The sequence below is a fragment of the Mustela lutreola genome, chromosome 6 (genome assembly GCF_030435805.1).
Source record: "Mustela lutreola isolate mMusLut2 chromosome 6, mMusLut2.pri, whole genome shotgun sequence".
Classification (NCBI taxonomy): domain Eukaryota; kingdom Metazoa; phylum Chordata; class Mammalia; order Carnivora; family Mustelidae; genus Mustela; species Mustela lutreola.
In genome coordinates this window covers 75,746,412-75,773,733 of record NC_081295.1, presented here as the reverse complement: position 1 = coordinate 75,773,733, position 27,322 = coordinate 75,746,412, and the positions used below count along the sequence as shown (strand labels likewise).

General features: G+C 44.5%; 1 protein-coding gene across 1 annotated transcript; it reads right to left on the bottom strand.

Annotated features, from left to right (window-relative positions):
* Window positions 1-383: 383 nt before the first annotated feature.
* On the bottom strand, window positions 384-27,322 carry HDDC2 (HD domain containing 2). The gene is made up of 6 exons (XM_059177664.1): window positions 27,164-27,322; window positions 24,398-24,519; window positions 22,336-22,438; window positions 17,294-17,362; window positions 4,817-4,955; window positions 384-740 (listed from the first exon to the last, which is right to left on the bottom strand). Exons 1-6 carry the CDS (start codon window positions 27,245-27,247, stop codon window positions 643-645), a joined length of 615 nt encoding a protein of 204 aa, XP_059033647.1. The 5' UTR covers window positions 27,248-27,322; the 3' UTR covers window positions 384-642.

The following is a 27,322-nucleotide window of genomic DNA, read 5'->3' as shown; positions in this document are numbered from 1 at the left end:
TAAATCAAACAACAGGAAAAAAATTACAGAGGAAGACAAGTGGCATTTGACATTGTGTGCCTGAATTTACTCCCAAATGACCCAATGGATTAGGGGGAGAAGCAGAACCTGTTAACAGGTTTAAAAGTCTATGATCAAGGGCTTAGAGCGGGTCACAGTGAAATGAACAATGTGGCTCCACAGAGCGATCTTCTGAACAAAGCAGCATTTCGTAAATGCATTGTGATACGTTCTCTTCCTTGGAGGCTTATCAGTAAGTCAGCCGAAGAATCTGTCCTCAAAAGTCCTCATGACTTAATTTTCTATCATTTCATGAATTGGGCCTTCAGGGCTGGAGGTGTTTAGAATAGATTATTTAAAATCTCCAATAAATATTCCAAAGCTTAAGGTTTTAAATATTTATTTAGTGCATACAAAGCTTCCCCCCCACGGCCTCCGGCCTTTTCAGGACATTTTCAGGACCACACTCTTTCCCAGCTTCTTTTATTATCCGGGCTGCATCACATGTTTCTTACTGGAGTCCGGGCAACGGAAAATAGACTCACATCTGGGAGATCCACACGGCAACAGTGGCTAAACACAACGCCACGAAAATGAAAACTACGATGTCTGTCACAGGAGTGCAGCAGGAGAGAGGACATGTCAGGAGGTCGGCGTGCCAGGGGCAGCTGCTATCTTGGCGTTTCTATCTGCCTCAAGTTCAGAAACAAGTTGGACTATCTCAGGGTGACTGAATTTTCCTGCAAGGCAAGAAGACAGGGAAAAATAAATTGACAAGAGAATCCATCAGTGTCTCCAGCTTGATCCCAGGCTTGTCAGGGGCTCAGCTCTGTGCTTCACTCTACGCAGGGGCTCTGCAGAACACAACTCCAGGTTCTGAAGATCACGCTCCGTCACCCGCATGCCTCCAAGCATTAGGGATGAGAATCGAACAAAGAACTGTCCCATTAGGCAGAGCTAAGAGAAACCTCACCAGGCTGCCTCTGAATGCATCTACCAGGAACTACAAAGAAACTCGGGTAGGACAGCACTCAGAGAACTGAGAGCAATCCCTGTCCCTTCTGAAACTGCAGTGGAGGGGAACAAAGCACCAACATCAGAAAGACTAGTAGGAAGACAGAATGTCTAGGCTGTCCCAGGATGCAAACGTGCCTCTCTGCAAACACTTCTACACTAAAACCCACTGATCTATGCAGTCTTCCCTGGCCCTCAGCCCTCCCAGATTTCTGTCCTGGGCAGCAACCAGCCTGCAAGCTATCTTCCCATGTAGCTGGCACACGGGAATATTACACCCACCATCCACTCCCTGTTTTGCTGTTTTTTGGAGGTTTTGTTTTATTTATTTTTTTTTGCCAGTGACTTTTGTTGTTTACTGTTCATTCCACATTTAACTCTGTTCCATTTAATCCCTATTCTCAACCTCTTCTTTGAACCTTCCCTTCATCTTCTTGCCCTAATGTCTGGCTTGTCCTGAGGCTATGGCTTTCCCTGCAGCCTTGTTACACAGTGGCTGTTTCCTCTCTCACATGGCTCTTGTTACTGGGCCTGGGGCTGCCTTCTATGCTCCCAGTTGCCTCCTGGCCATCCTCGGCACCAACACGTGTAAAGGTCATGCCATCAGACTATTACCACCATTCCACCAAAATAGCTCTTATTGAGGACATGCCAATTAGCTCCATGTGGCTAAATCTGAAGGCTCCTCTTTCCCCTCCTGAAACACTTTCTTCCCTTTGCTTTTGGGACCCCTGATTTTCTCATCTGAAACCTATCTTTCCCCCATCTTCTCCATCTAGTGGCAACTCCATTCTTCTGTCGTTGCTCAGACCAAAATCCTTGGACTTCTCTCATAAACACCACCACACAAATCTTGTCAACCTTTATATTCAGAATATAACCAGAATCTGACCACTCCTTCCTTTTTCTACCACCACCACCTGGCTCAAACCACTAGGAGACTGCAATGACCCCAGTCAGTCTCCCCACTTCCAGCCCAAGTGACCATTTCAAAACACAGGTCAGATCACACTTGTCCTGTAGTCCACCTTCTCCAAGGGGTCCCCATCTTGCTCAGAGTCCATGCCAACCTCCTATACTGGCTGGAGGGCCCCTCTAGCCTCACCTGCAACCCTCTCCTCTCATCCACCCCCACAAGCCACACTGGCCTCCATGCTGTTCCTCGACACACCGAGTTTCAAAAAGAAAAGAGAAAAAGCCGTAAGTGCTGACTAAATTAGAGAATTAAAAATGTCTTATCAAACAAAAGCTTTTATGTTCCCTTCAAAATCCTCATAAGGGGGCACCTGGCTGGCTCAGTCAGTACAGCATGTGACTCTTGATCTCAGGATCATGGGTTCGAGCCCCACGATCACACGGTGCAGTTTTCTAAAAAGAGAAATCCTCGTAAGGGTCACAGTGTACATCTTCATCTCTCCTTAACTAAACTTGTTTTTTTTCTTCAAGCATTATTGGGATAAGTAGGAAACCATTCTTACATCAGTTTTCATTACTTATAATTATTAATTTTTTTTAAAAGATTTTATTTATTTGACAGAGAGAGATCACAAGCAGGCAGAGAGGCAGGCAGAGAGAGAGGAGGAAGCAGGCTCCCCGCTGAGCAGAGAGCCCGATGCGCAGCTCGATCCCAGGACTCTGAGATCACGACCCGAGCCAAAGGCAGCGGCTCAACCCACTGAGCCACCCAGGCACCACCTAATTATTAATTTTTTAATAGAGTAGTGCCCCAGAGTGGAAAGTAAAGTGAATTTTAACCTCAGTTCAGCTGAGGACCCATCAAACTCTCAGTTCAAGTTTCTTCCTCAATAAAATGTGCACTTTAAACCAGATGACCCTCCTACATCCCATTTTTTGATTCTTCTAGGAGTTTCATGTTTCATTTTCTATTTTTCACTGTGAATATATCAAAATAGAAAATGATAGCATTAAAATGCAAAGCACTACACAGACATGACTTGTATTTTAGTTACATTATTGGCAAAATATGCTACCTTGGAACCTAATCATTGCTTACAATGGGTCGGCAAACCTCTGTAAAGAGTAAGACAGTAAATACTTTAGGCTTTGTAAACTATGTGGTCTCTGTTGCCAGCTACTCAAGTCTACTCAATTCTGCTGCTGTGGCTGTAAAAGCCACAATACATAGACATAGCCACAATACATAAAGAATAGAGAATGAGTGTGGTTGTTTCAATAAAACTTTATTTATATGAACAAGCAGCAGTCCAAACTTGGCCCATGAGCCCATGGTCTGCAGATCCCTAGTCTAGACTGCTACTCTAGTTAACTCAAGTCAGATATTTTTGAGCACCACCTGTATCAAAAACAGATGGGACAAACCTGGTCTTGGCCCTCAAAGAGTTTACTATGGTGTAGGATGAGCAACTGGAGGTCTGGGAAGAGACCCAACAAGAAACATCACTAAAGAGAACACAAGTCAGACTGTCACAACACTGTGGAAAGCTCTAGACCAAATGGAGACTGAGCAAAAAGAAGGGAACGCCTCATTCTGATGGTGAGGATCACAAAGGGAGACCAGGGAGAGGAGTGGCCTCAGATGGGAGAGCTTTTGAGCACAGAAGTTTTAAAAATGAAGATATGATAATAACTATGTCTGCAGAGGAGGAAAACACTGTGATCTGCAGGAAGAGCTGGGAGCCCGGCTGGCGGAGTTAGCAGGTGATGACAAGAGTCCATACAGAAATAACAAGGGCCTCGTCTGAGGCAGAGGAAGTGGGGCTGGAAAAGACGGAAGGAAAACCGAATCAACCTCGTGATGAAGCACGTCATATCCTGGAGCCCGGCCTGTGAGCGGGGAGTGACATGAAGTCCTGCGAAGTCCCAGAGGGGCACTCTAGCAGCCCTCTGAGGGCAAATGGGAGTCGAGCTGAGCCTGAGGGACTCCGGAGTTGAGGTGGGGGAGACGAGGAAGGACGGACCTATGCTCCAGGGAGCCACACAGTCAGCAGTCCTACAGGTACAGAGCTTCGCCAGGAATTGTATCACAATGAAGACAGCAAAGGCTTATTGCCCAGTGTTATTCTAAGCACCTCGCACTAGATCCTCAAATAACCCTATAAAGTAGATTCTATAATAATCCTTATTTTAAAAAAAATTTTTTTTTTTACATCTCCATATCCAGCGTGGTCCTCAAACTCACAACCCTGAGATCAAGAGTTGCGTGCTCTACCAACTCAGCCAGGCCAGTGCCCCTATAATTATCCTTATTTTAAAAATATGGGAACTAAGGCCCAGAGCCAGGTTAAGTAATTTGCTGGAGGTTACATGTGTTACAAGAGGCAGAACTAGAACCAGTTGAACTCGAGGTCTGCGCCAAGAAGCACTATAATGACCACGGTGACTTCAACTGTTTGGGGTTTTCTACTTTTAACATCTCTTTTTCTACCTCCATCTTCTATGACTTTATTTCTATCAAGCACGTCCAGATTATAAGGCACTTTCATAGATATTCTCTCTTAAATCTCAAAACCCACCTTTGACTCCAATAAGTAAGCTCTATGCTTTCCACTTTTCAGGGAGGATACAGAGAGGCCAGGACACCGCCCAGGGGTGCAGAGCCAGGTGGGAATGTGAACCTGGCTTGTGGCTCAGGGCCCAGGGTGCCAGTGCTCTCACACACCAGGCTGCGCCTCCCTGGGAAGCCCACCATGTCCCAGTCAGATGCTCCATAGGAAAGTGTCATTAGAAGGTAACTACAGCGGATCCCACTAACGCGCCGTCAGTCACTACACTAGGAGTGAGGCCAGCTACAACAGTGTTTACTGAACACAACCCAGGGTACCTGCTGTGGAATCATAGAAATCCTGCAGCCTCCCGGGTCTGTCCTCCAGGTCTTCATACTCGGATGCCTGCAGAATCATCTCACATTGGTCCAGCTGCTTCACAAACCTGGCTTCTGCACTTGACTGGCTCTCATACTCCTAAGGAAAGGGACCACGAACACAGCATGGTCAGAGCTGTGGGACGGGGTACTCCAGGGGAGTTCTGATTCTAGTATTGAAATCAGACTCGTAGATGGAAGCACATTCTGTATTGGCCACCACACCCACAATGCCCGTCGCAGAGACACTGCCTCTGTGACGTCCCCGCTCAGTCTCAGCACCCCGTGCAAGAGGGATGTGCTTGCCATTCTGTACAGTCTGCCAGATGCCCCCAGGGCCCCAGCTGTTCGTTTCGACACTCCAAGCATTCTTCCTCTCAGCTGGTACCTTGTCTTCGAGATCGTCATTTCATCCACCAGAGTGGTGGTCTTTTTAACTTCCAGCTACTATTTCATCACATGCTTCTCCAATTACTTCCCTCCCCATTTAAAAACTGTGAGACTTCCTTATGAATTTCTAGTGAATTTCTAGCTTTCTCATTGAATTCTGGCGATCCTTTACAATGGAAACCTCTGTCCTTGCTTTCCAAACAGGTCCCCCTGGGGTATGACTCTGGAGGACACAGGCAGGACCGGCAGGTTCTTTGTGCAACGGCGTGTGTGTGTCCGTGTCCTGGTCACATGGTGGTGCTAAAGGCAGTGGACCGGGAGCAGCTTTTTTGCCTTTCCTCTGCCCTCCGGTCCCTCCCTCCTCAGTGCAAACCTGACACAAGAAGCTCCAGGAGGGCTGCTTCGTAGAGCAGGACACCTGTCACACAACCACAAGTCCCAGTTAATACTATATAGAATAGTTTTTCTATTAAGACCAGAGTGTTCCCAACTGGTTTCCCTGCAAAGTTCTTATTTGTAATTCCACCCCAGATGCGTCCGGATAATGAGCCTGTCATGCTTTCTTGGCAGGGTGATGTGATGTGAATCACTTAAGGTTTCTCGATTTTTATTAGATGTGTTATTCTTACAAACGCAGCTATTTGGATTTTGATAGAGCTGAAAAGTATACAGGGAAATCGTTTTAATATGAAACCAAATACATTTTGTTTAACTTCAAAGGCCCTTAAAAATACTTGTCTTTATTTAAATACTTATTCACATTTAAAATCATGTATTTATATTTAATAATTCAAGTTCCTTATTCAACAAAAAAGAAGTGGAATGTACTCAAGGCACAGCAGTTCAGGATTTTTCTCTTATTGGAAGTAAGAAAAAAAGATTTCAAGACCATTAAGCAATGACCACACACTGTATAACAAATTCTGGTGAAATTACATGTTTCTTTTAAAAATATAAATTGTTGGGTTTTTCCTCAAGAAGCAATGGTACAGGCACTTTCCAATTTCATTTTCCAACAATGAGGCAGGGCAAGGAAAACAGTGAGGCCAAGAAAGCTCTAGGAGTAAGAAGACACCATGGCATCTTTGAGAGCTTAATCCAAGCAGTTTCTCATGACAGGAGGCAGAATTAATTGTAGGAGGAAGAGGCTGAAGGCAGGTGAAGGGTCAGCTCCTGAAAGGCCCTGTGGTTTGTGATAAGGGGTTTCAGCTTATCACGCAGCGACTGGACGTCACTGGAAGGTTTCAGGCCAGAAGGGTCATGATCAGATCTGTGCTTAGAAAGATCATCTTACCTTCTGTGGGGAAAATCTGCTAGATTGGAGGCAGAAAAATCGGGCTCTGAGACTTGGTAGCACCAGCAGAGCAGCTAGGAGAATCTGGTCTGGTCTAATCTCATGGCAGTGAAGATGGAACAAGTGGGCAGATTTGAGAGACACTAAGGAGTGAACCAAAATATGAACGTGGATGGAAGGAAAGGCTGAAAAGGACTTCCTTGTTTCTGGCATGGGTAACTCAAGAGGGAGCAAAGGGGAGAAAAAGAGACCCAAAAAACTGACAGAGCAAAGAAGGAGCAAAACCAAAACCTAATGAATATTTATAACAAAACTACAGAACACAATGTTACCATGAACCATAAATTATATGGGAAGTGGGGACAAATGACCTCTAACCATAAGTCCTGCTTTCCATCAGCAGGAGCAACAGGGCATGGGACAGACCGGAAAATAGGAGACCCTCAGCTCCAGCAGCCGCTGACGCAAGCCCAGCCCTCGTGAATTTGCCAGCCTGACCAGCAGGGGGCTCTCTCCAGAACAGGGCCCCACAGAAAGAGAAACTGCTGGGGGCGGAATCAAAACTGAGTGGGGTCAGGATAACAAGAAGAAAAGAAAAAGTCCAGATAAAACTGGGGAAAGAGAACAAAGCCAGGGAATCTCTGAACGCAGGCCACCATATACTTTAACAGTACATTAAAAAAAAAAAAAAAAAGAATGAAAGAAAAGAAAAAGAAAAAACAACAAAGCAGGCAAGGAAGTTCTGTGAAGTTCAAAAAGTTATCTGGGGGCAAGTGGGTGGCTCAGTCAGTTAAAGGTCCAGCTCTTGGTTTCGGCTGAGGTCATGATCTCAGGGTCGTGGGATCAAGCCCTGCATCAGACTCTGCACTCAATGGGGAGTCTGCTTGAGATTCTCTCTCTCTCTCTCCCTCTGCCCCTTTTTCCCCTCTCAACCTAGTAAATAATTTTTTTTTTTTAAAGTTATCTGAACCAAGTTTCCTTCCACAAGTCTGGGAAAACTAGTTGTGTATCAAAATGAGCAACAAAGATCAGAAAGCACAGAGATCAGGTCCCATACAAGCCTACCAGAAACTAAAGAGAGCAAGGAGCAAAATGACATCTCTACAGACAATTCACATCAGAAAGACATCCTTAGTTTTTGCTAAAAGGATCAAATCTATAAGAAACTATTTCAAAAATAACTAAAAGATGCTAAGAAAATGTTAAGACATGAAAGAACCATATAGAAAACATTAGAGATAAAAGAAAAGTCATTTTGCAGTGAAGGCTAAGCAAACAGAAACACAAGGATACTTAAACATACCTTAAAAGAAATAGAAATTGAAAAGGTTAGGTTTAGAAGCCAAAAAGATATGAAGGAGATGTAAAGGATCTGAGGGAAGGTGACAAATATCAAAGATGGGCAAAGAAGAACCAATATACAGATATGTCAGCATTTTGGAGGAAAAAAGGAAACCAAAGTAAAAGAAAAACTATTCAAAAATTTTTCTTGAAATTAATTTTTTTTTAAATCTGAAAGTATATATTGAACACATACACTAAGTAGCTAAGGATATTTACCCAGAAGGACCAACAGCAAGACACAATCTAATAAAATTACCATATATATGAAAAAAAAAATCCTTCAGACACCTATGCAGAAAAAGCACTGGACATATATAAAAAAATAAAATTATTAGACTTTGCTTTATGAGCAAAGAGAATGGGAGTAATGTTTTTAAGACATTCAAGCAAAGAAACTGGGAGCCAAGGATTTTCTTTTATCAAGTGAAACTGACCTTCCAGTATAAAGAACACAGAGGCAAGTTTAGAACATATTGTTCCTGTGAGCCTTTTTTGAAGAAACTAGAAGAGGTCAAGTTTCAGACAGCCAAAATGACCAGGACAAACTGATGTAAGGACGGGTAGTGAGCATCAACAGATACTTGCAGAACTAAGATTCAATGAGGTGTAAGAAACAATACGTTATGGTTAATGTAATGTAATGGTAATGTAACAATCTAGACAGAATACGATCTCGGTAGAGTACAATGACCAAAAAAACACAGGAATAATAGAGATAGCAGAGGCAAAAAAGTTTTTTAAACCGTTTTCAGTAAATGGAATTGATGATTGTGCTATATACAATTGTTATTCTGAGATGGGTACATGTGTAGAAAAGGATAAAGCCCATATAATCAGGATTCCTTGTGTGGAAGAAAGGATAATGTAGAGGAGGTGAAGACATACCATACAAGAGATTAAGTAAAAACCATGCAATACTGTATTTGAATTGGAAATATCATCATGAACCCACAAGGCAGATACACACATGTACCCTAACTCTGTCCATTAAAAAGCATAAAAACCATAGACAACCCAGGAGCAGCATGCACCCGACTACACATATTGTGGTCTGGAAATTACACTGCCTACTGAAACAAACTGTCTGGCTGTTGCAGATGAATGAGGCTGGACTACACCGCCTGCTATAAAGGAAGTGACCAAAGTCAATACCCCACTTTTCCTAGATGAACTGCAACAGAAGAGAGGAGGAGGAGGAAGGAAGGAAGAGGAAGCCTCTGCGGGTACAACTACTTCAGCTACTAAATAAAAACAAGACAAAAATAGTATATTACAATTCTCAATGGGATGAAGGGATGTAAGCATCAAGAAAACCCAGACATTATGTGCCTCACAATCAAAGACTCCAACACCATCTACAGTTTTGCCAAAAAGATCCAATGTGAGTCTGATCCAGCTCTGGATTCAGAGGCCAATGTGCAGAAAATAAAACAGAGGAACAGAACTGCATCATGAGTGTGCAAAACCCAGACTATGGAAAACTCTTTAAGCCAAATGCTCTGGATTCTTCCATAGATAATTTGTAAGAAAGAGAAAGAGATGGGCTGGGGGTCAGAAGGGAGGGGGAACTGTAGATTAAAGATTTAAAAGATACATTAAGGTTAAAAAAAGTAAATAAGGGGGCACCTGGGTGGCTCAGTGGGTTGAAGCCTCTGCCTTCAGCTCAGGTCACGATCCTGGGGTCCTGGGATCGAGCCCCGCATCCGGCTCACTGCTCAGTGGGGAGCCTGCTTCCTCCTCTCTCCCTGCCTGCCTCTCTGCCTACTTGTGCTCTCTCTCTCTGTCAAATAAATAAATAAAATCTTAAAAAATAATAAAAAATAAAAATAAAAAAACTTTAAAAATGGACAGGATTAAACTAGAATGTAAGAGGATGACTACTTGGGTCACAAAACCATAAGGAAATTCAGGTGATCCCTGTGAAAATCAGGGCGGTGGTTACTTTTGGAGGAAGGGAGTGGTTGGCCTTGGTCAGGGTACAAGAAAGGGCTTCTTGTGGCAGTGGCACAGTTCCAGATCTTTTTTTTTTTAAAGATTTTATTGATTTAGGGGGCACCTGGGTGGCTCAGTGGGTTAAAGCCTCTGCCTTTGGCTCAGGTCATGATCCCAGGGTCCTGGGATCGAGCCCCGAGTCAGGCTCTCTGCTCAGCAGGGAGCCTCTTCCTCCTCTCTCTCTGCCTGCTTCTCTGCCTACTTGTGATCTCTGTCAAATGAATAAATAAAATCTTTTTTAAAAATTTTTAAGATTTTATTGATTTATTTCACAGAGAGAGAGTGAGCACAAGCTGGGGAGCTGCAGGCAGAGGCAGAAGCCAGTTTCCCACAAAGCCTGATGCAGGACGCGATCCCAGGACCCCAAGATCATGACCCCAGTGGAAGGCAGATGTTTAACCGAGTGAGCCACCCAGGTGCCCCGCGACAATTCCAAATCCTGATGTAGGCGGTAGTTACAAGGATGTTATCCTTCCAGTAACTCATTATGCTATACACAGGTGTTTGTGTCCTTTTCTGTGTTTTACTTTTCAATAAAATGGTTTTAAAAATAATAAAAATGGCTGAAGAAAATGAGGATGCCAGGAACCAGCTGAGCAAGATATTTAGGTGGAGCTGCTGGATTTGTGAGTCTGGAGCTGAGGAGGAAGCTGTTCAGGAGAACACAGAGAATTATCAGGATGTGACCCCGGAAGCCTGGGAGGAGTGTGCAGAGAGCAGGAGGCCAAGGACACAGCCCTGGGAAGGGAACATCGGCCCTGACCAACTTGGCCAAGAAAGAGGGACACCTGCACAAACTCAGAAAGAGCTCGGAAGGTACAAAGAAAATCTGGAGGCAGCAACGTCAGAGACCTGAGGGATGAGACAGCTGCAACGAGCCAACACCGGTGGCCCAGGCGTCAGGGGCACCTGGGCGACTGGCAAGACTCCCCCAGATGGAGCCACACAAGGCAGTCCGTGACCGCAGCCAGAGCTGCGCCTGGTGGGCCCGAGTCACAGGGCGGCCTGCAGGCCATGGAGACAAGGCCCTATGTGGTGGTGAAGCGAAGGAGGGAAATGTGCTGTCCAGGGAAGTTTATTTCAAAATAGGGTACAGAAACATTACTTACGAGGCTTACAAAAAGCTGAAAAAGTTCCATCTGGAAGCTTTTCTTTTCTCACTGAAGGAGGCAAGCTTATTTGTTATCAGCTTGGGGAAAGAGTGACAAAGCAGGTGGAGGAAGAGAGGGGTGGGCAGCTGATGTGGGGCCAGAGATGGAGAGGCTGCATGGTGGCTTCTGGCACCTGAGAAGGCTCAGCAGAGCCTGCTGTGTGGGAAGCGAGGGACGCCAGTCCCTAAGGCAGGGACAGGAAGGTCCCTGCATCAGCATTCTGCAGCCTCTGGCTGGGACTCGGGAGCCAAATGATCCAAAGGACTCGGACTGGAGTTCTGAGAAGCAACAGTAGAACAAGGAGTTCAAGCAGAAAAGAGATACAGTCTGGGTCCTGAAAGGGAAGAGAAGGGAAGGAAGGGGCAGGGAGGCCAGAAGTCTCCTCCCTCTCCCCCGGAGACAGGCCGGTGGGCGGAAGCGTTAGGAGAAGTTTCTCTCTTGCGTCTTCCACTCCACCACCTCCTAGTGACTCTCCCTCAGGGACCTAGGATCCTCATGGTGCTCTGCATCAAACTCCCCAATAAAATACTGCACCTGAACCATGAAGTCCTTGGTATGGAGACTTTTTTAAAGGGTACCTGTAGACCCACTGTATCTCCAACTGACTGAACTTGGGGCAACAGGGCGAGAAAATTGGGGGCAGGTGGGTACGCCAAGCATCCTGCCTGAGGAGCGGCTCCTGCTCTATCTGGGGACTCACAAGGATACTTCTTTAAAGGGAAAGGCAGGTGGTGGGGGAACAACCTTCTGTGATACTCAGAGAAAAATGACAGTGTTTTCTCTTGACTTGCTGAAATTTGATTTCACCCTTCTATGACCAAGAAAATTTATAATCAAGGACGTTTAACTGCATTAAACAGACATGACCCTCTGTGCTGACAGTTATTTATGGTGGCGAAGAGCTATGATTAAGATTTCATAAATCAATCAACTGGCATTTTCTATGTAAGTTGTACTATTCTAAGTTCCCCGGATACAGAATGACCATACTTTCTTAAACCAAAATCAGAACATACAGACTGGAGACGGAGGAAAGATAGAGCTTACCATGCATCAGGCAACATTCCAAGTCCTTTCATATATTAATTAATTTGATTGCCATACAGTCTGTAAAATAGGTATACTAGTGCTATTGCCGTTTTATAAATGAGGACATTGAGTAAGTTGTCCAAGACCATACTGGTAGTAAACAGAGTATCTGAACCCTGGAAACTGGATACTGAAGTCCAAATACTAACGATGGACACAAATTATAAAAATGCTTTAGTTAATATGAGAGTCTGTATACTGGGATGAATAGTGTTTTCCAAAATTTCATGTCTACCTGGATTCTATGGATGTGATCTTATAAGATCTTTGCAGATGTAATCAAATTAAGATAAAGTCATACTGGATTAGGATGGGTACTAATCCAATGACTGGTGTCCTTATAAGTAGAGAGACATTTGGGTGTGGATATAGACACGGGGCGACCACCACCTGACTATGGAGGCCCAGATTGGAGCGATGTGTCTGTAAGGAAAGGAATGCCAAAGCCAGAAGAGGGATCTCTCAGGGGGTTCCCGGGTGGCTCAGTGAGTTAAGCGTCCAACTCTTGATTTCAGCTCAGGTCATGATCTCATGGGTCATTAAATCAAGTCCCAAACTGGGCTCCTCACTGAGTGTGGACCCTATTTAAGATTTTCTCTCCCCTGCCCCTCCCCATCCCACTCACACACACTCTCTCTTTTAAAATAAATAAATAGGTAGATAGATAAGTAGACAGGTAGACAGAAAGAAAGAAAGAAAGGAAAATGGAAGAGGCATCTATGAGAAGCCCAGCAGAGGATTTTGGACTTCTAGTCTCCAGGACCATGAGACAATAAATTTCTCTTGTTTAAAGCCATCCAGATTTCTGGTAATTGAAATTCACCAGCAGTGCTAGAAGACTAAGAGAGTCTCTTACTACAAATAAGGTAGTGATATGGTATCAATATGCTAAACCTGTAAGTGCTTGTTCAGTTAACCACCACACTGCATTGTGAGAGAAGGAAAATGTTGAACAAGGAGGCAGGCTTGTCACCTGCTACCAAAGAGACCCTAGGACACAGGTGTTCTTCTAGTTTCAAATTTACAAAATTCTAACAGACACAGTAAAGAACTAAAGAGACAGAATACAGAGGTAATTAAAAAATAGCTAAGAATATGAAAGTAGCCATTACATAGTACCAAAGGTATGAGAAAGAGAGGAAAAAGACAGAGAGAGAATGAATTAGTTTTCAAGGGCTGCTATAAAAAGAACCACATCCTGAGGCTTAGGCAACAGAAATTTATTGTCTCATAACTCTGGAGGTAAAAGTTGAAATCAAGGTGTTGGCAGGATTGGTTCTTTCCAAGGGCGGAGTGGAAGATCTGTTTCGGGTCCTTCCCCTTGGCTTACAGAAGGCCTCCCTCATATTCACATGGTGCTCCCCCAATATATGTCTCTGTGTCCAAGTTCCCCTTTGTATAAGGACACCATTATATTGGATTAGGACCCACCCTAATGATCCCATTTCAACTTGATTACCTCTGTAACAATTCAATCTCCCCCCCCCAATTTTTTTAATCCTATCTCAAAAAAAAAAAAATCTCCACAGTTATAATTTCCTCTTTGGCGAATACTTGAAATAATATAGTTCTATTTCAAGGTGAACAATAAAAATTTGAAATATAATTATTTAAAAAAAAACTCCTTCACAGTATCAAGAAAAAGCCCTGTCAATTCATTCAACATATACTGATTGCCTACATCATGTATTATATTTTACTAGGTATTGAGAATAAACTATTGAATGGAAAAGAAAAAAAATCTTATCTTCAAATAAGAAATAAGGTCTTATTCGGAGGTACATGTGAATTTTAGGGGGACACAACTCAATCCATATCAGAAGAGGGGAGAGGATTATCTTCTTCTGAGGTACTGCCTAGAGCTAGGCTTTTTTGTCAGAAGAGTCTGTGGGCTTTGAGAAACATGTATTATGGAGAGTGATAGTCCAGTTCTTGAAATACAGGCTTTAATAGGCACAGAATGGGGAGAAATGGTCCAAGAAATGGGACAATTCTAATGTTTAACACTCTCTCTACAAAATAATATTAGATGTTAGGGATGTCCATTTTCCTGATTTCTAAATAAACTTAAATACACATGTGCCCGCCAGCGTCGGCACCCACGTACGTATGCGCATTCTTCGGTGGAGAGAAAACACTGGGACTTATTTGTAGATTCAGTCTGTACCTCTGGGCCCTAGTGACCTTACCTTCTTGACCTTACTTCATTCATAGGGATGTATGAATTGCTTAAGGAAAGTTTAAGAGCCATGAATACTATTCTCAGTGAATAAATCTCTCTAATTCTATCTGAAAAATGTGTTGCTGCTTATTTTTTTTTTTAAGATTTTATTTATTTATTTGACAGAGAGAAATCACAAGTAGTCGGAGAGGCAGACAGAGAGAGAGAGAGAGGGAAGCAGGCTCCCCGCTGAGCAGAGAGCCCGATGCGGGACTCGATCCCAGGACCCTGAGATCATGACCTGAGCCGAAGGCAGCGGCTTAACCCACTGAGCTTATTTATATGGTCTTCATTTCCCCCACTCTGGCTCTTCATAGAAAAACAAACTCCCAAACCTCCTAGAGTATGCAAACGTGACGTTCATGCCAGAAAGCAAAAAGCTCACAATTTTTCTCCTCCACACCAATCAACATCCCACAGTCTTACCAATGAAGTTATTTAATTCCTTGCTATTTTCTTTTAAGCTCTTGGCTGGCCCAGCAACAATTCTCAAGAAATTGAGAACTGTCGGGCACCTGGGTGGCTCAGTGGGTTAAGCATCTGCCTTCAGCTCAGGTCATGATCTCAGAGTCCTGGATCGACTCCTGCATCCAGCTCTCTACCCAGCGGGGAACCTGCTTCCCCTCTCTCTCTGCCTGCCTCTCTGCCTACTTGTGATTTCTCTCTCTGTCAAACAAATAAACAAAATCTCTAAAAAAAAAAAAAAAAAAAAAGAAAGAAATAAAGAAACTGAGAATCGTCACATTCCAAGTGGCCAACTGTGTACCTGGCCTGAGATCTTCCTTAACAAGCTTAATTAACTCAACCAATGACTTTTACAAGATCATAAAACTATCACTTGTTTGGGGGGGCTATCAAGTCACTTAATGCTCTGAATTTTATATATATTTTTTCAAATCCAAAGTCTTTTTGTCATGTTTTCACTTGGAAGCTACTTAATTAAAGGAGATTTTGCAGTAAATTGAAAGTAAGTTAATTTTTGTAATTAAAGTAAATTTTGCAGTAAGTTTTTTTGAGCCAGTTGCTGATTGCTAACTGAGAAAATAATTTAACAGATACTGCCACTGTGTTCACAATAATTAGGGGACACAAGGGTGCCAATTCTTATAAAACGCTTTCAAATTCTGGGAGTCTTTCCTTCTTAGAGACATGGGATTAGTTTCATAAACTCACTGCCATTTTTTTTCTTCCTGTGTATGAAATGCAGCCCAACTCCACTCCATTATCCTCAATCCTCATAGTGTTCCAGAAGTTCACTTGCAAGTACATACTTTGGCACAAGGGACTCTTATCCCTGAAGCAACCCCATTATAACTAGTAACAGACGCCACCTGAGCCAGCCTCCGGCTAAAGGACATGCATATTTTGCTAGATTTAATTTTCACAATTATTTGGCAAGGCAGGCATTAATGGCCCACAGTCTTTTACCTAAAAACCGTTTCAGTTTTCAGCATATTTTTAATTTAGAAAATAATATGGGACATACAGGTACATGTTATAGAAAACCCCTAGTGGGGTCCAGGGCAGGCTCGGTTGCCAAACAGATTGAGTATTTCTACATTAAAGCATATTGATTTCACACTAAGGGAGGTGGGTCAGGGCAGGTGGACTCTAAACAACCTCATAGTGATTCAGGTAAGATTTTACTGTGTGAGATCAAGTTACTTCAGGTTTTGTTTTGTTTTTGTTTTTGTTTTTAAATGGCTCCCTGAACTGTGTAGATTTCCTAACTGCGGCTAAGGGCCTGTGGAGCTGTATTCCCACGTTCTAGGAGAAACAGGCCGGCCAGAGCCAAGCCCCTCACCTCAAGAGAAGTGGGGTTCAAATCCAGGTCTCTCTGGAGCCCAGCCCTGCCCTCTGCATCAGAGCCTGCTGCCTCACAAGAAAAGGATGCTTACATCACCCCCTAATCCAGCTAAACCACAGAAATGACAGCATGCCACAGAACCAGACCACTGAGTAAAATGGCATTTTTTAGGAGACACATCTATTCAGCGTTCAACACTGACACTTTCTCAACCTGTCCCCCAGGCTTCCCAAATCAAGGGAAGAGCTGACCCGGCATGGCACGCTGGGCAATGGGAAGGGAACTCTGCCAGCTTTGTGGCTCAGGGGAGAGAAGGCGGGGCGGAGGGCAGAGGATGTGAAAGAAAAGGTGGAAAGTCAGCCTCTGAAGGCAGGAGCAGGGAGCAGGGCTTTGAAGGACCCGGGAGAAGTGAGAGTGTGAGGTAGCAATGTTGGAGGATAAGGAGGGGCACCAGGGGCTCCAGCAAGGAAGGGCCAGTGTAGACTGGAAGGAAGTGAGAAACTGCGGTAGACGAGGGTCTGTTTGCTGTTGTTTTCCCTTCACAAATGAAAACCAGCACTAGAAGTGAGGAGCAATGGGAACACAATGGCTTTCTTGGCTCTTTCCACTCTTCCTCTCTTTCCCTCCAGCCAAACGCCGCCTCCCCTTGCCAGCAAGCTCTGGGTGGGGAGTGAACACCCACAGGGCCCCCCCTCTGTCCCCCAGGGGCATCCTGGCAGCACTTCACGTGGACCCGACTCAGCCCTGGACCACCCTTCCAGGTCTCACAGATGGGCAACAGGCTCAGAGAGGGGAATGTGTCCAAGGTCAGAGCCAGTGGTGAGGGTCCACGTTGTTTCCAAGGACCAGAAATGGGTAGGGATGACGTAGCGAAGGTGGCAAAGGCAACGCAACAGGAAATCCAGGGGATTGTGAGTCAGGATCTATGCCAGGCGTTATGGTGTCAAGGGAAATGGGGAAACTGGACGGAAGAAAAATTTCTATGAGCCAGGAGAAATTCCTGCAGCAGCCAGGAGGTGAGAAACAGACACAAACCAGAAAGCAGTAAGTTAGAGACAGCTGTGATGACAATCTAAGTCAACTAAAACACTGAGGAGCCCTATAAATTCAATCACAATACATTAAAATGCAACCTATCATATATACTTACTTCCCAAAGTTCATAAAGTTCCTTCCTGAGATCCTCTGGGAGGAGCTGGGTCAGCTGCTTCATGGCTTCCTGAAATAACAGTTATTTTAATCATGATCACATTTATCTAGTGAACAACTCAACTACAAAAGCCAAATCATGGGCTCAAACTCTTGCAAATGGCTCCCCAAAGGGCAGAATCTCGGACAATATTTATGGCTTACAAGGAGGGCAGTTGTGCACATTAAAGAAACGTGTGTATTTATTCACGTGGGCTTTGCTGAGCATATGTTTTGTGGTCTGCACCACACCAGACACCAAAAAAAGGACAAGGAAGGAGGAGGGTGTGAGATGATTACAGAAATATCAGAAGTGAGGCCAGGGATTTTACATCTTATGGACGAATGGCAAGATGCCCGTGTAAATTTCCAAACAGAAACATACTAAAGTTCAAAACAAACCTGAGAACAAGAACAGGAAAGTAACACTGAATTACAAAGCTCAAAACTGTTTGTATATTACTGTATTCATTTTCTATTCTTAATGTTTTTATTGCATAACATAAAGCACCATACAAATGGGCAGTTACTGTCATTAACATAAAGGAAATAACACGAGAGTATTTTGCGGGCTCACAGACACACGGGTCGAAAGGGGATATGATATTAAAAGACAATTAGCGGGACACCAGGGAGACTCAGTTGGTTAAGTGTCTGCCTTGAACTCAGGTCAAGATCCCAGGATCCTGGGATCGAGTTCCACATCAGGCGCCCTGCTCAGTGGGCAGCCTACTTCTCTCTCTCCCTCTGCCTCCAGCTCCCTCCGCTTGTGCTCTCTCTTTCTGACAAATAAATTTAAAAATTAAAAAAAAAAAAAAGATAAGTAGCTACATCATCCAGGAACCATTCAAGAGCATCCCTGATCACTTCTTATTCTCCTTCTGTAAACATGTCCCGGCGTGGGAATTCTAGCACCTCAGGAGGTTGCCCAGATGGGCTTTAGGCAGCTCTGACAGAAAATACTTTCTTATATCAAGCTGAAAACTGTCCATGAAGGTCTACCACTATGCCTACCTCCAACCCTCCAGCATCCCTTCCTCACACACAAAAACAAGGTCAAGTGACCCAGCTGGACCAGAATCTGGATTCTGATTCTGATTCCCAGAATCTGGAAGCCACAGGGATTGGTCCACGGGAGGACCACATAACTCAAACCAGCCACTTGAGGGACATGTGTATGATTTGTCCAGCAGAGGCTAGAGAGAAAATACAGAATACAGAAAATACAGAATACAGAATACCACTACTCCCAGAGCAAACTGTATTTGTAGTGTCATGGATCAGCCTTAAGTAACTTCACCATCTCAAACGATCTGTAGCACCATGCCTCCCTCAGTGGTATCAAATTTACGGTAGGTTGTGTCTGCGTTCTCCCTTGTTTCTTTTTCATAAATTCTAGTAAAATGGTTGAGAAAATCTTTGCATTCTCAAAAATTAAGGGCGTCTTTATAAACAGATGGCCTTTCTCTACATTATTCCAAAAACACAAGTCTGTCCATTGCTTTTGTTTGAAAACAATGAACTAAATAATATGTATTTATAGGTATGTAAAAACCCAAGCTTTTAGAGTATTTTACTCCAGCACCAAACAATGACTGATGTGTGCTCTGACCATAGTGGAAAGAATGGAACCACGCCTCTGTTGTGCCAGATACTCTAGTTCTACAAAGGCAGCCTAAGACTGAAATCAGCTTTTTGGAGATCACATCCAGTTACTGACTTACTGATAAACTTCCTGTTGAATAAAACCATCATGTGCTTTGAAAAACCAAAACAGATAACAAACATGTTGTTGTTCTCTTCTTGAAAACTGAACAATGATTTTCTGGATCTCTACTCACTGATATCATTTGTTATCATACAATCCGACTGCGTTTGGAGACCTCCGACGTAGTCGATGCTCCTTATTTGGTAACACATGCCACAGAACTGTGCCCACCTTTTTAAATGAACCCTCCGAAAATGACTTCGCTAAACCCCGGGGTACCTGGCTGCGTACGTCAGACTTGCCCTCCCCATGTGAGCCCCGCTACCCTCACTTCTATACAGAGTTTTACCTGGTCCACACACTGATTTAGGGTGATAATTTTCCTAGCTTCCTCCCATTAGCAAAGCGTGCCAGGGATTTGCCAGAAGTCCTGACCTGCCTAAGCTTTCAGCAAACATCCTGGGTCAGTTCTGCGTCAGGCACCCAGAAAGCATCCCGCATCCTTCAGACATCACTTGTGGGGCTGAGCAGGATAGGAGTTCGCTGCAAAAGATTCAACTGGGGTTTGGGGCCTGACTTGCCTATGACTGGCTGTGGAACCCTGGGCAAGGTACTTCACCTCTTTGTCCTTCCGGTATCGCATCTGTAAAATGGGGCTAATCATGGCATGCATCTACCGAGGGGGGGCTGTCGTGAGGATGAAACAAGTAACACAAAGCTCGTGGTGTCTGGCACATGATGACCACTCTCTAAAATGTTCACTATATTTTTCAGTTTCTCTATTTTGCCACATTCACTCCCATAATAAAGCTTGGTTCTCCTCCTTTTAACCTCTTGGTTCTTCAGCAACTTTCAGCAACTTGAACCCTGGCAGATACATACCTACCATGATTCTGCCTTCTGACTTCATGTTTTTGTCTTCAAAAAGCAGTATGACCTGCTATCGCTGTATTCCTGCCCTGAGTTCCACCCCAAGGGTGCCAGATGGTCCCTACAAAGCGTCATTCGCCAGCTCGCGTTATAATACAAAGTCTGTTTTATCTTGTTTAGGGAGGGGGTCAGACAGTATTGCTTTTGGCCCTAAACTTTCTCTTCCGTGCCCTCATTTTCCCTTTCATCTTAATACCATATACTCTCCTCCAAAACAATCAGCCTTCCAAGTTCACCAAGTGTTTTCCTTCCCTCCTACTTCAGTTTAAGCCTTCCTGATGCAGTTGGCTAGCCCGTGGGCAAATCATGCTGCCCGATTCTCATTATGTGCATTCCACCCTGAGCCAAGAAATCCTCATTTAATTATCTTAATGCATGGTTCAGACATCCAAATCTTGTTCATAAACACCATCTGCATAAAGAATTATTCACCTTCCAGATCTTTCTCTCTGTTCCCAAATCCTAAGAAGCGGCAGAAAGAGGCAATGGACTCTCGGCCGTCTTCCAAGCCTTCTGTTTCTTGTCTAGAACCTGTGGTTCTTCAAGATGCTTCCCCTGTCTCTCCAGATTACGGCCTCTGGGAAACGCAGGAGTGGGCAGCGGCCAGGAGGTATAATGAGGCTGGAAAGAGTCCCATCATTAGCAGGATAAGAAGCCCAATAGGGCAGAAGCACTCTCTCTCTGCTCATGCCCCAGGAGGCCCCTCCACGAGGTGTCACTGGCCAGGCCTCCCCACTGTCAAAACAGTGGCTGGTCTTCTCCCATCTCCAGGGAGTGGAGAGCCTGCCCAGGGATGCTGTTTTTCTCCTAAAGACTCTGACCTGCTCCGCTGGGGAGGAAACCTCAACTTCATGATCTACCTTCATGGGACGGTTTGTCTCTCCTCCTTGCTCTGTGTCCCTGCACAGTCTCTGAGGACCCTCCGGTACTTGGATATACCATTTCTCCTCCACGATGTCTGGACTGACCCTTGACTAAAACTAGCCTGCATCCTGAAATGAGCTGTATAATTAGGGAGTCTTTTTCCCCATTCCTTTCGTCTTCAGCATGCCATCGCTCACATCCTCTGGTTCAGAGCAAACTCCTTTCTGCCGCTCGGTATCTTGAACTCATTGGCTTCTTTTCGTAGTAATTCTGCCAGTCAGTCCAGGAACTCTATTCACGTCAGTCTAGACTCCTACAGAGAAGCAGTGCCTCGGCCTTCTCCCTCTGTATAGGCTGTCATGATACTGAGCCTAGATTCTGGATCTGTATTTTGGCAGGAAGAACGCATTCCTTACACGAGTTCTCCTGTTCCCATAATGTCAGAATTCCTAAACTAGCATTCCTTGTGGACCTTCTTGCCTCTCAGGGGATAAAAATAGTGCAGGTTACTTAACTCCAGACTCCCCCAGCTCTGAGAACAGCTAGTCAAGCCCCCCTGCCCTGCTGAAGCATTTCAATGAAGGTTCTATCCACTGAGCAGTACAGGACCAATCTCCTGTAATAAAAGTAGCTCACAATAACCCTGACTTGAGAACCAGCCATTCAACATCAAAAAACAAAACAGCAACAACAACAAAAAACCTTCCTGGATCTTCTGACCTCTGCCTCAAATATGTCTTCCTCTTTGGCCCTGGGCTCTGGATTTAGAGTCCAAATTGATACTGATTTAATATTTTTCTGATGTTCCTTTCTTACTATTACAAATACTTTTCATTACTTCTAACCAATAAATCAAAGACTAATTGAAAATTCACAAGTAATTATAATAATGATTAGACTTGTGATTTTCAGCATTTTCCTCCAAAGAGCTTAACCAGGATGGAGAATTCCTTCCAGTTCTAGCTACTTCCCTTCTGCTAATGAAAGCCATACTATCTATGTCCACTATCTATGTCCACCTACTCATGAGAATAGAAACCCAACAGTTTCCTGTCCCTGTGTTAGACAAGGCCGAGAGCAGGCATACTTTCCTGATCTCATGTTAAACAAGGTTGAGAACAACCACACCAGTGCGCTACTTCTAGAAATCCTTGCTTCTAGAAGATAAGACCATTCACGGCCCAGATAGAGTAAGCACTAACAGCTTATTCCTCCAGACTCTCCTCACTGAGACTCTGCCTCACCAGTTCTACCAATCCAACGCTATTTTGTCTTACACTCTGTGCAATCTAACTAGTGGCCCGTCTCCTAAGATCCATCTGACCATCCACCAGCCCAGACCCTCAAACCCTACAAATACCAGCTCCTGATTGCCACCCCCACACCGAGACACTGCTCAGACTCTGTGCTCTGTCTTACTGCCACGGGTCCAACGAACTTAGCTTTGCTTCAGCAACAGTGGTCTCTGGTGGTCTCCGGTGGAGTCAAAAGTTAACACTGACCTCTTCTCGCCTATGTTTTTCTTCTTTGGGGACGTTATCTGCTGGCGCTATGTCCCCAACGATGCATTCGGCCATATCATGAACGAGGGCTAGGCGCACACATCTGACCAGACGAGAAATGATGAATGAGGACACAGTTAGATTCACTACAAGTTCCTTCTCTAGACTATCGTGAAGATGCATTTTTTTCCCCTCCACCCTTACAGGGTATTTTAATGAAGTATGTTCTAAAGTAATTCTCTTCTACTAACCAAAAACAATTCTGATTTGAAAGTGCTAGTTAATATGCAACACGATAAAACATGAATGCAGGGGAAACTGTTTCACATGAATTTTTTTGTTATTGTTTTAATGGCTATCACTTTAAAAGGTGGACAACTTCAGATGACAAAGCCAGGAGGGGATGATCTGGTTATGGCATTTACTTCCTGATACAAAACTCAGAACTAATCATTTCCCCAATATACTAGTTAGATGTCAAGATGAGGCTCTTTAGAGAGACATGGGCAGAGCAGGGCAGAGCAGGACAGATCTGGGTCCGAATCCAGCAACCATTTACTAGCCGTGTGACTTCTGCCAAGTGACTTAATTTCTTTAAATGTTCGGTTCTATCATCCTTCATTTTATCATCTGTAAAAAAGGGGCAGTAGTACATCATAAGGTTGGTATAAGAACTAAATGGGATCCTGTGTGTTCCTGACACATGTTGATCATTAGGCCAATGGCTATGATGATCAGTAATAAAGATTAGGCCTAACAACCTCCCCATGGTGTACCAACTGCAGCCGGTCTCCGTCACCAGTTTAAATCTCCAACTACTCTTGGGTTTGTTAGCTCTATTCCACAGCATGTTCGTCTTGTGCTTTTTGCCCCAAATCCCACCTCTCTACCACCTATAGAGTAACAGGGCTCCTCAGCTCTCTAATGGAACTTTGATACAATCAAACTGATTTACTTATCATTTCCAAAACAGACCCTTAATTTGGGGGCTTCCATTGTTATGCCCTCCTCTCTGCACGCTGTGCCTTCTACTTCCCTACCCGGTCAGCTCTTCAGAGATCACCTCTGATCCATTCCGTCCCCTCTATTAAGATCACCCAAGCACATGTCACCTCTTCTATTAGAATATCTTGCTAGTTTTTTTTTTTTTTAATTTATTTGACAGACAGAGGTCATAGGTGGGCAGAGAGACAGGCATAGAGAGAGAGGGGGAAGCAGGCTCCCTGCTGAGCAGAGAGCCTGACGTGGGGCTTGATCCCAGGACCCTGAGATCATGACCTGAGTGAAGGCAGAGGCTTAACCCACTGAGCCACCCAGGGACCCCAGTTTTTTTTTTTTCTTAAAATTTTTATGTATTTATCTATTTTTTAAAGTAATCCCTAAGCCCAGTGTGGGGCTCAAACTCATGACCCCAAGATCCAAAGTCATGTGCTCTACTGAGTAAGCCAGCCAGGCACCCCCAAGCTTACTAATTTTTGAACCTAACTAATTTGAACATAACTAATTTTGAACATAACTAATTTGGGGCTTTTTATAGAAGCCAGTTGGGACCTATGTCATTCCCAGGAGATTAACTTCTGTCTTACTTTGTTAGGAAACTGTGTCCTGTGCTCAAAAAGCATTGTAGACACCTGCTGACTGAAGGAGAGAATATCCTTTTCTCAGCTACCTCTTGCACATACTCCTCCAAAAAGTCACCCCACCAATGGGTGCTAGTATTCATGAAAGGGCTACAGCATACTATTACAATGACAGAATTTTAGACACAGCACACTGACTGTCAAGGCCCTGGAAATTGTATTATCACACTTCTGTCTTCTTGAGATCACGGCAGGCTCTATCACTTGCCAAGAAAAAACCCAGAACACACTTTACAGCTGAAGCAACCAACACACATAATTCCCCTTCCTACAGCCTGAACCTATATGGTTTGCCTCAAGTAATTTCTCTTGACAGATCAACTAAAAACTCTCAAGAATTAGATAAAGGCGTCAGTCACAAGAAGTGGCACATACCCACAGACCAGAGATTCTAACAAACATCAGAGTTCACGTTGGCTTACCTGTCTTTGTTAAGATGCTCATCTTTGGTCACCAGAGCCATAACTGCCATCCTGTACATGTGATCTGACACGCTCTCTGGCTTCTCAACATTTCTGTATACCCAGCCAGTCCGTGGGACTCTCTGATGAGAAGGAAGAAGAGAGAGAAGCTTATAAAAATGAGGATTTAATCTGCTATGCTCTTTAAGAGAAGCCCAAAGAATAGGGTATAGAAGCAGGGTCATAGTTTCTCGGAAAGCGTGGAAGAATGCTTAACTAACCAAATGATCAACATCTGGAATCAAACCAGTGGGGTCGGGGAATAAGAAGGAGGAGAGGGAGAAATAATTCACAAGTATACAGTGCAAGGGTCCAAAAGGTCGAGTTACTCTGCATTACTAAGGCATAAATTATGGAACATATATGGGTCCTTTAGACATAAAAATAAAACTATAAAATATTGTGTTTTCTTAACTATGAGAGTTGAGACTCTTGTCTTCAAACAACCCCATTCAACACATGTAGAAAACACTGGTGAAAGCTCTGAACTTGAAAAAGTGAGTGACAGACTTCCCGGTCTGGAAGCAGAAGGGAGAAGGCCTTTCTAATTGCTCCTGCTACCCCAGTCATGATTCTGTCTTCTGTTCAGATCAGGATGTGATCTTGTGAGACTGCATTTTCTCCCCAGGAGTCAACATTTCTGAAGAATTGTATATAGAGTAGCAAGAGCGGCAGGATACAGATAATCTGCTTTTAAATTGTAGAAATTCTGCAAAATCTCCAGTTATGGGTAGAGGAGGATAAAATGGAAAGGGAGACCACACAGAATACAACTCCAGTGTGCACTACATAAAATATTCTGTTAAAAAAAAAAAATCAATGGAACAGAATAGAGAGCCCAGAAATGGACCCTTAACTCTATGGTCAACTATTCTTCAAAAAGCAGGAAAAGAATGTCCAATGGAAAAAAGCCAGTCTCTTCAACAAATGGTGTTGGGAAAATTGGACAGCCACGTGCAGAAAAATGAAAGTGGACCATTTCCTTACACCCACACGAAAACAGACTCAAAATGGATAAAAGACGTCAATGTGAGACAAGAATCCACCAAAATCCTTGAGGAGAACACAGGAAGCAACCTGTCTGAACTCAGCCGCAGCAACTTCTTCCCAGAAACAGCGCCAAAAGCAAGGGAAGCAAGGGCAAAAATGAACTACTGGGACTTCAACAAGACAGAAAGCTTTTGTACAGCAAAGGAAACAGTCAACAAAACCAAAAGACAACTGACAGAATGAAAGAAGATATTTGCAAATGACATATCAGATAAAGGGCTATTGTATCCAAAATCTGTGAAGAACTTACCAAACTCAACACCCAAAGAACAAATATCCAAACACCCAAAGAACAAATAATCCAATCAAGAAATGGGCAGCGGACATGAACAGACATTTCTGCAAAGAAGACATCCAAACAGACACATGAAATAGTGCTCCACATCACTCAGCATCAGGGAAATACAAACCAAAACCACAATAAAATACCACCTCACACCAGTCAGAATGGCTAAAAATAAGTCAGGAAATGATAGATGTTGGCAACCACGCAAAGAAAGGGAAACCCTCCTACACTGTTGGTGGGAATTCAAGCTGGTGCAGCCACTCTGGAAAACAGTATGGAGGTTCCACAGAAAGTTGAAAATAGAGCTACCCTACGACTCAGCAACTGCACTACTGGGTATATAACCTAAAGATACAAATGCAGTGACATGAAGGTATACATGCACCCCAATATTTACAGCACCAATGTCCACAACAGCCAAACTATGGAAAGAGCCTAGATATCCATCAACAGACGAATCGATAAAGCAGAGGTGATATAGATCTATAATGGAGTATTATGCAGCCGTCAAAAAACACAAAATCTTCCCATTTGCAATGACGTGGATGGAACTGGAAGATACTATGCTAGGTGAAATAAGTCAGAGAAAGACAATTATCGTATGATCTGATACGAGGAATTTGAGAAACAACACAGAGAGAGGATCCAGGATCGTAGGGGATGGGGTGGGGGGGGATGAAACAAAATGAAACCAGAGAGGGAGACAAACCATAAGAGACTCTTCATCTCAGGAAACAAACTAAGGATTACTGTTGGGTAAGAGGGTGGTAGGGATGGGTGGCTGGGTGATGGACATTGAGGAGGGTATGTGCTACGGTAAGTGCTGTGAATTGCGTAAAACTGATGAATCACAGACCTGTACCCCTGAAACAAATAATACATTATATATCTTTTTTCAAAAGTCTTGTTACTTCTAGAGGATTTAAAGCACCCACTTAACATCTGCCGGACTGATGGATTCTGCTCTTCCCACCAGCGGCTGCTCCGAGGCCCAGCAAAGGGGGCGTGAGCCCCACATGTGTTCTGGGCTGAAGCCGACGGGCAGGGAGGGTCCCACACATCACCGCGCCAGCTGCTCTCCAGAACCCTCACGGAGGGCAGCGCAGGCCTCCCGGATTTGCACCAGGCTCATCTCCCCACACAGGATTCTCCCGGCTCAGACTTCACTGGGCCTGCGGTGAGCCCAGCCGCTGCGCTTCCTCCGCCCACTGTGCAGGCGCGCCCGGGCGCCCAGGGGAGCTTCGGGGCCCACCCTTGCGAGGCAGGGAGGGCGCGAGGAGGGCGAAGGCCCCAGGCCCCGCCGGCCGCAGCTCGGGACGCGGGGGCCACACCGGCCTCTCCCCGCGCGCCGCTCGCCGGGCCCCAAACGGCCCCGCCCGGCGCCCGCTCACCTTGAGCTGCCCCACCAGCCGCAGGAACCGGAGCAGGTTCCGGGCCCCCCCGCCCGAAAGGGCCGCGGCGGAGGCAGACGCCATGCGGCCGCGGGCCCCGCAGGTCGGAGCAGGCCGCGTGGCCGCCGCCCGGAGCTCCTCCCCCTCCTCCCCCTCCGT

Excerpts from the sequence above, each read along its gene's own strand:
- HDDC2 (XM_059177664.1), bottom strand. The coding sequence starts at position 27,247 with ATGGCGTCTGCCTCCGCCGCGGCCCTTTCGGGCGGGGGGGCCCGGAAC. Across the intron at positions 24,520-27,163 it reads GGCTGGTGGGGCAGCTCAAG|AGAGTCCCACGGACTGGCTG; the intron begins GTGAGCGGGCGC and ends CCTTCTCATCAG. Across the intron at positions 22,439-24,397 it reads GAGCATCTTAACAAAGACAG|ATGTGTGCGCCTAGCCCTCG; the intron begins GTAAGCCAACGT and ends TCGTCTGGTCAG.